This window comes from Carassius auratus, unplaced genomic scaffold (assembly GCF_003368295.1).
Source record: "Carassius auratus strain Wakin unplaced genomic scaffold, ASM336829v1 scaf_tig00028483, whole genome shotgun sequence".
Lineage (NCBI taxonomy): Eukaryota > Metazoa > Chordata > Actinopteri > Cypriniformes > Cyprinidae > Carassius > Carassius auratus.
The window spans coordinates 25,068-38,783 of NW_020525693.1; the positions used below are offsets into that span (position 1 = coordinate 25,068).

At 39.2% G+C, this 13,716-nt stretch overlaps 1 protein-coding gene across 3 annotated transcripts in view; it reads right to left on the bottom strand.

The window, feature by feature from the left end:
• Positions 1-13,716, bottom strand: part of LOC113079526 (low-density lipoprotein receptor-related protein 2-like) — a 33,288-nt gene that overhangs the window by 3,965 nt on the left and 15,607 nt on the right. For all 3 annotated transcript variants that reach the window (XM_026251762.1, XM_026251761.1, XM_026251759.1), the window contains 24 exons: positions 13,396-13,611; positions 13,117-13,269; positions 12,756-13,022; positions 12,162-12,377; positions 11,923-12,075; positions 11,574-11,837; positions 11,284-11,499; positions 10,958-11,125; positions 10,666-10,869; positions 10,350-10,517; positions 10,050-10,265; positions 7,661-7,890; positions 7,137-7,266; positions 6,865-7,058; positions 6,582-6,768; positions 5,992-6,207; positions 5,506-5,689; positions 5,228-5,429; positions 4,986-5,150; positions 4,685-4,891; positions 3,138-3,687; positions 2,021-2,146; positions 1,770-1,877; positions 268-501 (listed from right to left, as the gene is read on the bottom strand). In XM_026251762.1, the coding sequence (XP_026107547.1) occupies positions 268-501; positions 1,770-1,877; positions 2,021-2,146; positions 3,138-3,687; positions 4,685-4,891; positions 4,986-5,150; positions 5,228-5,429; positions 5,506-5,689; positions 5,992-6,207; positions 6,582-6,768; positions 6,865-7,058; positions 7,137-7,266; positions 7,661-7,890; positions 10,050-10,265; positions 10,350-10,517; positions 10,666-10,869; positions 10,958-11,125; positions 11,284-11,499; positions 11,574-11,837; positions 11,923-12,075; positions 12,162-12,377; positions 12,756-13,022; positions 13,117-13,269; positions 13,396-13,611 (4,974 nt within the window). The remainder of the gene's footprint in view (positions 1-267; positions 502-1,769; positions 1,878-2,020; positions 2,147-3,137; positions 3,688-4,684; positions 4,892-4,985; positions 5,151-5,227; positions 5,430-5,505; positions 5,690-5,991; positions 6,208-6,581; positions 6,769-6,864; positions 7,059-7,136; positions 7,267-7,660; positions 7,891-10,049; positions 10,266-10,349; positions 10,518-10,665; positions 10,870-10,957; positions 11,126-11,283; positions 11,500-11,573; positions 11,838-11,922; positions 12,076-12,161; positions 12,378-12,755; positions 13,023-13,116; positions 13,270-13,395; positions 13,612-13,716) is intronic.

The following is a 13,716-nucleotide window of genomic DNA, read 5'->3' on the forward strand; positions in this document are numbered from 1 at the left end:
TTTAAGACACAAAAGGATCTGCTGGTCAGATAACATTAAAAAAAAAAAAATTCTCCTTTCTCCTAGCAATGCCCAAGAAACCATCTAGAACACCTTTGCAACCAATAAGAACGCTCAAGCATCGCTTACTGGCTATGTACTAACAACTGCCTAGCAGTTACTCAGGACACATTAACACTGTTGCAGTGAGTCTTTAAACTAATCTATAATATTGCAAAATAGAAATCTGAGAACGACAGTCGTGCAGAAGAATGAAGAATCACTCACACTCCTCATCCGAGCCGTCCAGACAGTCTGGGATCTGGTCACAGAACTTGGCCAGAGCGATGCACTTGAGGCCGTCTCTGCATGCTTTACTGCCCATGGGACACTTGAGGTTGGAAACACATTTGGTTTTGTTGACAGAGAGGTAGTCCTGTGCGCAGCGACACGAGCGTCCACCTGGATACGCCAGACACAGGTGACTGCAGCCCCCGTTGTTTTCAGAACAGACATTGGTCCCTGGTCAGGAAGAGAAAACCACTGTTATTCTCCCTTGTTCAGTTCACTCTGTCACAGAGATGCAACCGGTCTTCAGACTAACACACTGTGAAACATGGGGAATTTTTTTTTCTTTTTTTAAAATTTTATATCATACTGAATGAATATATATGAAATATATAAACAAATAATATTTGCTTGTTATTTTATTAATTTTTTTATCTTATTCATAAATATAAAATAAGTTAAATAGAAATAATAAAAAAACATGCATACAAAAATAAGTAATAGAATATGATAAAAATAAACGCATGCATAGTTAAATTAGATCAAATTACAAGTAAAAGAAAATAGTTACAAACAAATGACTAAAAGGTTGAAATAAAAAGGTTGAGAGAAACAAAAAACAAATACTGTATATTAAATAAAAAATGTATATATTTTATAAAAAAAAATAACCAAATACAAAAGATTAAAATAAGATCAAATGAATGATATAGATAAACAAAACCTACAAAAAAGGAATAAACTATAAAAATACAATACATAAAAGTGAGAGAGATAAAACAACAACAAAAAAAATTAATATAGAAAATTTACATAGAATTATTTTTATTTTTATTTAAAGATAAAAGAAACAAGTAAAAAAATATATAATAATCAGATTAACATTTAAATATTTTAATTCAATTATGTACCTATACCAAAAGTCAGACCAATGAATTTGTTAATAGTAATAATAATAATTCTGCAATCACTTTGGTTTATTCATCAGACTGGAAAGGTAAGGCCAAATCAAACACACAGTGGGAAACAGTACTAGGTGCAGTGTACTTTGTGTAGGGTGCATTTTGGTAAATGTATTCGGTGATTTGGGCATTTCAAATATACAGGACATTCATGCACCAAAAACAACATGCATACTACCGTATTTTCCGGACTATAAGTCACATTTTTCTTTTTTCATAGTTTGGCTGGTCCTGTGACTTATTGTCAGGTGCAAATTTTACATGAACGGAGAGAAATGAACCAAGAGAAAACATTACCGTCTCCAGCCGTGAGAGGGCGCTCTATGCTGCTCACTGCTCCTGTAGTCTACACTGAAAACAGAGCGCCCTCTAGCGGCGGGAGACGGTAATGTTTTCTCTTGGACTTATAGTCCAGTGCGACTTATATTCCGAAAAATACGGTACATACTGTACAAAACAGAGCAGTAAGAGTCAAGCTGAGGAGCGGCGAGTGAGTCCGTGCTGCACGGCTTCCCTCCACACACACAAACACACACACACCTTTCTGACTGGACCTGCTGTAGGCCTTCAGCTCAATGACATTAGCCTTCACCTCAAACCACATGTGTTTGGGCTGGAAACCATCCGTGTACCACACTTGAGCAGTACCTAAAAAAGACGAAGATCAAGTTTTAACTGATAGAATATTTTAAGGTTGAAAGACAGGAAGTCGATGGCTTCATGCCATCTAGCGGTTCTACACAAAACATCATTCAGTGGAAACTAGCTTTCTGGAGGTCTGAGATGGTTACCGTTGTCCAGAGTGATCCAGAAGAAGATGTTCTCAACACGAGCAAAAGACAGAATGAAGGGGGATCCGGTGCTGTACTCCTTATAATCAGAGCCGTCCATGTTAATAGAGCTAATCATTTCATTCCCTTGGATAAAATAAAAATAAAATCAGTTAGCATTATTGATTGGTTTGGAAGAGATCATTTTCACAACATTAGATAAGACATTAGATGTTCAACACAAAAACTATCAAAAAAAAAAGCAAAACGATTAGTTTACAAGTAAGAGTTAGCCTGATTTAACAAAGCTAGCTAAAGACCAAATATTAGTTTGTAGTCCTAGATCAACTTTCTCAGATGACAATAAACCGTATTAGTGTTTTTAATATTAATGATAATATTCATAAATGTGTATTTTTCAAGAAACAAAAAACGTTTTCCTAATAATAATAATAATAATAATAATAATAATAATAATAATACATTTTTATTTTTCAAATTAAATGCATTTTGTACAATAAGTAAAAATACTACTACAAGTGTATTTCCCCAAATAAATGAATAAATGTACAAAATATAACATAAAATGTATTAGTGCTTTTATAAGAATTATTATTATTCCAAATAAATAAAATTTTATTTTATAATAAGAATAATAATATAAATAAACTTTATAATATAAATACAAATTATAAATAATATATAAATACAACAAATATAGAAGACTATCTCCCAAACAAACAGACATTTATTTATATATATATATATATATATATATATATATATATATATATATATATATATATATATATATATATATATATATATATATATATATATATATATATATATATATATATATATATATATATATATATATATATATATATATATATATATATATATATATATATATATATATATATGCACACACACACACACACACACACACACACATACATACACACACACTAGTGTTTTAAATTTTTATCTCATATATAATATAGATTATACTAGTACTAATAAGTGTTCTTGTTTTCTTAAAGTGTATAAAATTATATATTTTTGTTTTAATATTGGGACATCAATCTGTACCCAAATGTGGAAAGTGTAATTAAATGTTTGTTTTTTAACGCACCAACATCTGCCCAATACAGCGTTGTTCCCTTCTCAGAAAAGGCGAGTGAAGCGGGCATCTTTGCTTTGCTCCACAGCAGCGTGCGATTGTTCCCGTCCATGTGAGCGCAGTCCACCTGAGGCAGAGTTTGGGCTGCCCTCCGTCTCACTGCGGTGAAGCACAGGCGGCCCGTGGGAGGGTGCAGGGCGATGGAGACCGTTCCCTCCAGCTCAGCTTGCAGCACCAGGCTGGTGTATTTCCCACCTGGGGACGTGACGTACAGCTGGGGGCTCTTGACGCTGCTCCAGTAGAGGTTTCGGGTGACCCAGTCCACAGCCAGAGCGGTCAGCAGGTCTCCTTTGAGCTGAAGCACGTGACCGATGGGTGTAAACCCAGAGCTGCTGAGTTTGAGCTGAGCTACAGATCCTCGTCCGGCGTCAGCTACAGAGACGGTGCGGTCCTTGAGGAGCAGATCGAAGTCTGAAGCTTGATTCACGGCCGGCAGAGTCAGAGCACGGTGCTCCGGCCACGTCTTCAGCCCCAATCCTGCCTGGAGGCTCTTAGTGAAGATCTGAGCGGGGGACAACGGCTTATCATTGAGGGGTTAGGAAAACTGAAGCTTAATCGATGGCATTTTGGAAAAAAAATTAAATAAAATTCTTAATTTATTATAAAATAATGGTTTAGAATAATTGTTCGCACATTATACATTTTTACAGATTGGCCAAACTTCCATTCCAGGTGACTTAATGTAACCCATTTAATTTTTCTTATTTTTTACAAATAAACTAAAAATCATGTATAAATTAGAACTCCACTTTGCACTTTTTAAAATCATTTTTAAATCTATTTACCATTTTATTTTAGAAATTTATTCAATGAGAAAAAAGTTGAATGTTTTTTTTCTCAATATAATTTAATTTGATTTAATAACAATATTATACATAATTTAGAAGTAGTTATATATATATACACACACACACACACACAGATAACACACACACACACACACACACACACACACACACAATACAATTATAAATGACATTTAAACAGAAAAGAAAATATTAAATGATATACCATTACAAATAATTACATTTGACTATGAATAAATGTAATTAGATTTAAATTAATACGATTAAGACATTGTTTAATTTAATTCTAACATTAATCATACATACCTTTATAAACAAAATGATTACATTTGCAATTCAAAATAATTCAAATTACACATTTATGTAATTAAAATGTAATAAACTGAATTATAATTTAATTACATCATAGTTCATTTGTTAGTTGCCAATTTATAAATAAACAATTTTGGCTTTTGGTTAACTAGGTAATGTCAGCCAGAAAGGATGGAAAAACAAAATGAATTAAATATTCCACATTATTGATTAATTATGCACAGCAAGACTAGGAATGTGCATACAAGTAAATAAGGTCAATTTAGATTTCATGTTGAATTTAAAACCATCAAATACTTAAGAATATAATGCAGTGTGATGCCAAAGGTTTTACTCTGTAATCAGGAAAAGCCATTAAATGTTAGTTCTGGAGTGGAGCACCTGTGTAATCATGGTTGGAGACAGCAGCATAAGGAAAGAGGAGGAGGAGTCCACAGGTGTGGTGCAGGTGAAGCCGTCCGAGGCTAAGAGAAGCCCCGCCGGACAGCGACAGACCGCCCTGGGCCCCGGAGCCAGCAAACACACGTGAGAGCACCGGAGCGTCTCACACGGGCCGGACACATTGGGCTGCAAGAGCGCGTGCACAACCTAGAACAGGACGGGACGGGGAAACGATCAGGAACGGCAGATGTAGAAGACGACTGCGACGACATTCAGTAACGTGTACAGCATGTGTCCTCACTTTGAGGTCGAAGGGCTGTCCGGGTCTCTTGAGAAGAACTTTGCGGTTCTTGCCCGTCAGTTTATTGGCCCCTTGAACAGATCGTCTGTGCGTGTCGGACCAGTAGACCATGTCATTAAACACCGCCACAGAGAACAGACTGGGCATCTCCGACAGCTGCAGCAACTGAAAACACAAAAATGATTCAAAAACGTAAATTGATCTATTTATTGTTTGTGCCCTCTTGTAGCATTCTGTATTACCTTTATGTTTTCTCCATCCAGCGTCGCCGAGCCTATACACCGGAGCTTCTCGTCAGTCCAGTATAGTCTGTCAGTCAGTATGTCCACCGTCACGCTGACCGGCCGCTCCAGACCGCGGCTGACCACCACCTTCCTGTCGGAGCCGTCCATGCCCGAGCGCTCGATCTGTGCCTGACCTCCGATCTCGGACCAGAACATTACCCTGCAGACAGCATCAGGAAACATTCATCTGCATCCGTACTCCGAGACTCTAAACTCCTGTAAAAGGGGCTTCTTACCCCTTCTGAGGCAGCAGCACAAGCGAGCGAGGCTGATGCAAATCCTCTTCCACAACGATTACGTAGTTTTGCGCCTTTACAATACTGCTGGTCAATCTCACAGCTAGAATCTGCCCAGCAACACCGTCCACCCAGTAAAGGTTCCTTCCCATCCAGTCGACCGCAATGGAGTCTGACTTCACTCCTGAACGTGCAACATTTGGTTAGAGCAGGGATTTCCAAACCTTTTTTTCTGGTAAGCCGAAGGCTTTCTAAAATATATTTCCATAATTAGCATTTTTATTTTTAACCTATATTCCAAACAACTTCCAAAATGCATTTAACATCAAGCAAATGTTACTTCTAATTGAGGCCATACTTCACTCCACAATAAAGCACCTTTACACTAATAAAAAAAAAAAAAAAAAAACCCCACACACACACACACACACACACAGCGTAATATAAAATAATTGTATCTACGTTTATTTCTTTATGTATTTTTACCTTTGACGATCGTTCCAGTGTTGTCCTTTTCTCTGTGAAAGGCGTATTTGATGCTCTGGTCCTCCAGACTGACCCAGTACACCCTCTGCTCTCTCCGGTCGTAGTCCAGAGAGAAGATGGCCATCCGTCCCGGTGCGATGAGGGCTTGAATACTGGAGCTTCGCAGACCCACATTTAACAGCTCATACTGTTCAGAGATCAAAAGACTGGGTTCCTCTGCACACAGAAAACATGACTTAAATCATAAGAACAATAATATTAAGAGAGAAGAATAATAGTCAGAATATAAATACTATTGGATTGCAAGTAGATACGGTTTATGTACATTTTCAGCATCTCCTGTGTGCATCACCCATGTGTGCAGTTATTTTAATTCATTTTAAATATATTATTGTAACATTTCAGGTGAGACCATCCCTTAAAAAAGGCAAGCAAGTGTAATTGTGGTTGATCACTTTCAAAAAAAGAAAAGAAAGTTACTGTACTTCCTGGTAATACTTGACAGGACACAGCAGCAAAGTGAATCAGATATTGCAGTGATAATCAAAAGTTTGGCTATGCTAGGCTAGCTAGCTGCTTTAGACCGATACCTGCAGTCTTGCAGCTGCGCCCGTCCGGCTCCAGTATAAACTCAGGGTGGCACTGGCACAGGTAGGAGCCCAGTGTGTTGAGGCACTTGTGACTGCAGGCAGCAGGCTGAATCTCTTTACATTCATCTATGTCATCGCAGGTTAAACCGTCAGACTGAAGCCTGAAACCAGTCTTACAGCCACATCTCTGGAAACACAAGAGGATGTTTTAACACACAGTTTTTTGCGTTCCACTAAATCTTGCAAATTAAGGTTATAATAAAGCAATAAGTGAATGTTTAACTGCTCCGTGTGGAGTGTTGATGCAGTAGTGCTGGCATGATGGGCGGCTGGGACTGGAGCAGTTGTTCTTCAGACACCCCACACCCTCATCAGAGCCGTCTGCACAGTCAGACGCCCCATTACACACCAGATCTGGCTCCACACACTCCCCACTTCCACACTGGAACAAGTGTGTCGGGCATTTCACTTGACCACCTACAAAACAAGCACATTAGTATTATTGAACAGATTCTAATACGGAGTTTTAGAGCGGATTTCAGATGCCCCACTCACATCCAGATTCATCACTCTCATCTTTACAGTCCTTTACGCCGTCACACCTCCATGTCATCGCAATGCATTGAGTTTTAGATGCACACGACCACTGGAACTCTCCACACTTCAGTGCAGTCACCTCGCAGTTCTACACAGGGAGAGAAGAGGGTGTATGGGGCAGACGGATACCTTGCAATCATGTGTAACCTTCGGAAAACATGTCTTCTTAGGACTACTTTGTTTGAAATACACTTGTTTTAGAGAAACTGCATTAAAAAAAAAAAAAACGCTACTAATTAACACAAACACCACCAAACAATACTCCACAGGCACCAAGCAAAACACCAATAACGAACCACAAACACCAAACAAAAATACCACAAACAAACCATTACACTGCAAAAACAATATACAAAAACACCACAAACACAACCCAAAAAAAGAAACACTAAAACACAAATCTCACATATGAAACAATGGCAAAAAAAACAACAACAACAAAAGCAGTAGGTTCTCGTAGATGGATCAGTGTGGTTCCTCACCCTCTCATCAAACCCATCACTGCAGTCCTGGTCTCCATCACAGAGCCATTCTTTCAGCAGACACTCGTGTGTGTGGGGGCAGCGCTGCTCCATGGGACAGTGTGGGGGCTGAGGACAGCCCTTCTCATCCGAGTGATCACGACAGTCAGCGTGCCCATCACAGCGGAGAGCCAGCGCCACACACTGACCGTTACTGCACTGGAACCGCTCTCCAGAACAGGGCTCTACAACTGCAGGACGAACAAAGCCCATGTGTGAGTACAACAGTCCAAGCTGAACTAAGTATTAAAAAGATGACAATGTCCGATCTATTGATTCGAACCAGATGATTTCAATTTAAAAAGGTACACTTTAACTAGCTCATCACCACCACCAACAACAAGCCTTTTATCAGAGCCAACACCACTGACTGCAATGACTAACAACTATAACATTTGAAAGGATACTATGACAAAGCTATTGCTTTCTTTATTCAAACTGATTTTTCTTTTTCATGAATATATGGTTCATCTGAAGAATGAAAGCGGTGTCATACAATTGGAAAATCATGAGATATATCTTCGTTAATCGACACTAGGGTTTGACAATACACTTGGCTCACGAGAGGAGACAAAATACAGATACTTGGTTCACTAGAACATGACATAACCGTTTAAATGACAATATTTGTCTCTTAATTACAAAAAGTAAAACAATGCAGTTGTATTTAGAAATATTTATTTATATCTAGGGCTGTACAATGATTATTTTGGTAATCCAGTAATCTACTGATTATTTTGACGACTGAGTAATCAGGTCTTTTTCTGTAACAAAAAAAAGTGAAACCAGGCTTCAGTATAACTATTTATATATAAACTAACAATGACTGACTGAAAATATCAAAACCAAGAAATTACATGATTGCACTGAACACTTAAAATACATTATGTTATTTGCGCGCATATATATATATAATAAATAAATAAAATATGAACAAACAACTTAAAGGGAGGGTACAATGGTGTTTCGTGTATTCAGAGTTGTTCACAGTGTTAAAGAGATGGATTCTCATGCTAAACAGTTATATGCTAAAAAAATAATTTCGAAGAATGACAATTTCTGTACTGAGAATCTTACTTCAGGGTTGGTACAAGTTTCGGCAGTTTTTTTTTTCGATCGTGGATCTAATGACGTAGACGAGAACAGTCCTTATATGAGCATTTCTCCCAGAAAAGCACGCCTGCCCACACGTTAACCAGAGGAGAGTGATACTGCGCACATCAACGCGCTTCAAAATCGTCAGCAGCGCTGCATGGGATTTGTTCGAGAATGCCTCCAAATAAGTGCATTTTTGGATGTGAGGGAAAGTTTACCGTTTTCAGCTTCCCAAAGAACCTGATACATGAACCACTGCTGCCCGGAAAAACAAACTGCATCCACTGAGCGCATCATGTGCGTTTGTGTGTTCTGGTCATTTGAGTGACAAATGTTTTATAAACAAGGCCAAAGTCAACGCTGGATTTGCACATCGTTTGCTATTAAAACATGGAGCCGTCCCTGTGTAAGTACAATTGCATCAGATTTTTGTCTTTTGTTGGAAATCAGCACATAAGTGAATATATGTTAATGGGAACAACACCAAACATCAGTGTTATAGCTCCGCCCACCGCATGCCTCCAGGAGCTCGGCTTTTTCCAGAAAGAAACGAAAAGCTGTATTTTTCTTTTACAAATATGATAAAACTAAAGACTTTTTGAATATATGAAGGATGCAGTACTACTCTATAGGTACTCAAGATTAACACAAGATTAGGTGAAACTATGTTATGTACCCTTTAAGTACATTATGCATTAAAACATCTGCAGAGGGCGCCAACGGCCTGGTGACGTTTCACTTTACAGCACGATTAAACAAAATATATTTACATCCATCTAGTTTCAATATTTGGCCACATGCAGAAACTTATTTTGAAATTGTGATGTACAATTCATCGCATATTTAGACATGGGTTGATATATTATCTTGTGTTGGCAAAGGTTTATAAATGTTTTACATTACGAATCTAGTGAGTTAATGCACACCGTTTTTCCAGATAAACGTTAATTCAAATTCACAGCATATACAGAGGAAGAGTTTAGCCCCTTTCACACATACAGTCTTCATTGGTAAAGTTCATGTGTGAACAGGATCATTCATCGGGGCTGCAATTGGATACTATTATGCACATCTCATGTTTATAAGAGCAAAACATTCTGAATGGCTAGTTATGTTAGTCTGGTTGAGAGACTGAGTCAAATGTTTTTTCCGCAGCCCTGTGATCTAATACTCATCAACTCTGGGGTCTTTGAGACTGAACCCTGATCCGGATCCATTAATGTGCTACTATAAACACTTCCTGCCGTTGACCTACCACAGTTGTCTTCATCAGTGCCATCCGCACAGTCTCTCTCTCCGTCACAGAGGAAGGTCTCAGGAACGCAGCGGGTTTTATTGTCACACGGGTGCCTGCACTCCTCGGAGAGCTTCATGCAGTTGATTTCATCTGATCGGTCCTGACACTGAGGTGTGCCGTCACACACAAGCTTCATGTCTATACACTTCTTGCCGTGAGCGCATTGGAACTGGCCTAGAAGGTTGAATAAATAATATATCTAAAAAAAGTCCAGTTTAATTCCTCATCGAATAAGGATAAATTGTATTTCTACTGTACCTTTTTTACATTTACGCTCACAGTTCCTCTCATCAGACCCATCTTTGCAATCTTTCTCTCCATCACACACATGGCTGTACAGGACACACTCTTTCCCATCACTACAAGGTTTGGATCCCAAGGGACATTTCAGCGGTAATGCAGCACTCGCAGCCACACGACTTGTGTCTGAAGAAAAAAAAGATTGGAAAGTTGCAATTAAACCTATATAGTTCACCAAAAATTGTAATCATACAACTCATCTCATGTCACTCACTAAAAAAAAGTTATAATAATAATAATACTAAAAGATATTTATGCATGCACAGGCACTTACAGCAGATGTTCTCATCTGAACCGTCTCTACAGTCTGGTTTTCGGTCACAGATCTGCTGACTCGTCAGGCAAACACTCTTCTGGTCACAAAGCAAAGCACAGGTGGGGCACTGTTTCTCATCTGAGCCGTCAGCACAGTGTGGATGACCGTCACACACCAGAGCGCTCTCGACACACTTCCGTCTGTCCTTGCACAGAAACTGGCCTGATTGGAGTACAGTGTCATCATTTCATCAATTCAGATTTTACTTATAAATATAACATTTAAGAAAAGGACAGATTCCATATGTTACCTAGATCTGGACATGAATATATACAAGACTGCTCATCGGCTCCACTGGGACAGTCCGTCTTTCCATCACACAGCTGGGACTGTGAGATGCATTTTGAGGTTTCATGACAAAATACAGAAGGGCTCAAGCAGACTGGCTGCTCAGTGACGGATGGGCCAGTGATGGGAGCTACAAAACAAATCATTGAGTGAGTACAGTTAAGTTTTATTATATATATATATATATATATAAAATATTGTAAATTTTATTTTTATTTTCTTAAACAGAAAAGTTTAAAACTTAAGCTTTGCATTTAATTTCCATAACCAAGAAGTTAAAACACTTACCACAGTTGTCTTCGTCAGTGGCGTCCACGCAGTCTTTCTCTCCGTCACAGAGGAAGCTCTCTGGGATGCAGCGAGTTTTATTATCACACTGATGTCTGCATTCGTGTGAGCGACTGAAACAGTCCAGTTCATCAGAGCGATCCTGACACTGAGGTGTGCCGTCACACACCTGCTTTCTGTCGATACACATCCTCCCATGAGCGCACTGGAACTGATCTACGAGGAAACATCGTCAGTGACACTCGCCTGAGTTACACCAGACAGTTATGTGTTCACTTCATGAGCTTTACCTGCTTTACACCGATATTCACAGCCGCGTTCATCTGATCCATCTTTACAGTCCATCTCTCCATCACACACATGACTGTACAGCACACACTCACGGCCGTCCTCACAGGGTTTAGAGCCCACACGACACTTTAATGCTGTGGAGACGGTTTCAGGAGCAGTGGTGGGACATCCCGTCTCATCTGAGCCGTCAGTGCAGTGAGAGCGACCGTCACACACCAGATCCCTCGCCACACACTTCCTCCTGTCCGCACACAGGAAGTCACCTATAAGAAAAAAAAAAATAGAATTGTGTCTACACATGCTTTAATATAGCCATATTTTGAACAATTAAGGAATTGAACTGAGTACCTGCATTTGGACAATGGTCAAAGCAAAAGGTTTCATCATATCCATCAGGACAGTCTCTCTTCCCATCACAGAGACTGGTGTGAGGGATGCACAGTGACCCGTCACGACACAACACCGCAGGACTCTCACACTTCACCACCTTTGTGGGGTACCCTGAAGACCAAACCAGTAAAATTGATTAATTTCATTAAATGTGTAAAATCAAAAATCACATGTAGCACAGAAGGAACGATTCCCACCGCAGTCAGATTCATCCGTGCCGTCCACACAGTCTTTCTCTCCGTCACAGAGAAAGTTTTCTGGGATGCAGCGGGTTTTATTGTCACAGCGATGGCTGCAGCTCTTGCTGCGAATGAAGCAGTCCCTCTCATCTGAAAAATCCTGACACTGCGGTTTGCCATCGCACACTAGTTTTGAGTCTATGCATTTCCTCCCATGGGCACACTGAAATTCCCCTGAGGAACACCACCACCACCAAGCCAGAGATTTGAAATCCGTAATAATCAGGACACAGTTTTTACCAAGTCTCTCTTCAAAAATATCATATGAAAGGTATAACTTCTCTGCCACTGTGATACAACTATTGTAAATTAATAAATAAATAATAAACATTAACAGTTCGAAAACAAATATATATATATAAAAACATACACTATCTACACGTACATATATACACATACATACATAAAGACAAATACATATGAAAATACAGAAATAAGTACAAATAAAAAAACTGCTCAAACAACTAACACTATTATTAACTTAAACATAAATTATCCTTTTGATTATAACGGGTTTGTTTGTCTGTATAAAATGATCTCTGGTTAAACTACCTGCTTTACAATTAAAATCGCAGTCGCGTTCGTCTGATCCATCTTTACAGTCCATCTCTCCATCACACACATGACTGTACAGCACACACTCACGGCCGTCCGCACAGGGTTTAGAGCCCACACGACACTTTAACAGCACTGTGGTTGATGTTTTAGGTGCTGTAGTGGGACATCCCATCTCATCCGAACGGTCAAGGCAGTGAGAACGACCGTCACACACCAGATCCCTCGCCACACACTTCCTCCTGTCTTTACACATGAAATCACCTGGAAGAAAACGTAATTGCGAAGCTGTAAGACAGCAAGAACCTCATCCCAAGCAAAGAATGTTACCAGTAAAAAAAAAAACGGTGTTCATTACTGCGATATGGGCAGTTGCGAAGACACGGTCTCTCATCAGAGCCATCAGGACAGTCTTTTCTCCCATCGCAGAGATATCGCTGCAGGATGCACAGAGATGTCCCTTGACAAGCCACGTATGGGCTTTTACAAGGTGATGGTGGAGTGGGCATAGCTAAAAAAAAAAAAAAAAAAAAAAAAAAAAAAAAAATTTAACTTCAAATTAACCTTCTAATCATTTTTTTTTATCCTATATGTAAAAGCAAATGTGTAATTTCTGATGCTTCTAGAGCAAACTCACCACAGTCTGCCTCATCTGAGCCATCCCAGCAGTCCCTCATCCCGTTACAGACGAACACCTCTGGGATACAGCGGCTGTTCCCATCGCAGCGGATGCTGCAGCTCTTGGTGGGCTTCCAGCAGCCCGCTTCATCCGAATGATCAGGACACTGAGGAGTACCATCACACACCTGCCGGAAGTCAATACACTTCTTCCCCTGAACACACTGAAACATCCCTGGAAACAGATAAGTGTAAGTCAAGACTCTTTAAACATCATATATGTATTATTTAGTGATATTCATAAAATACTAACATTCTGAATGACATTCTAAAATTGTTG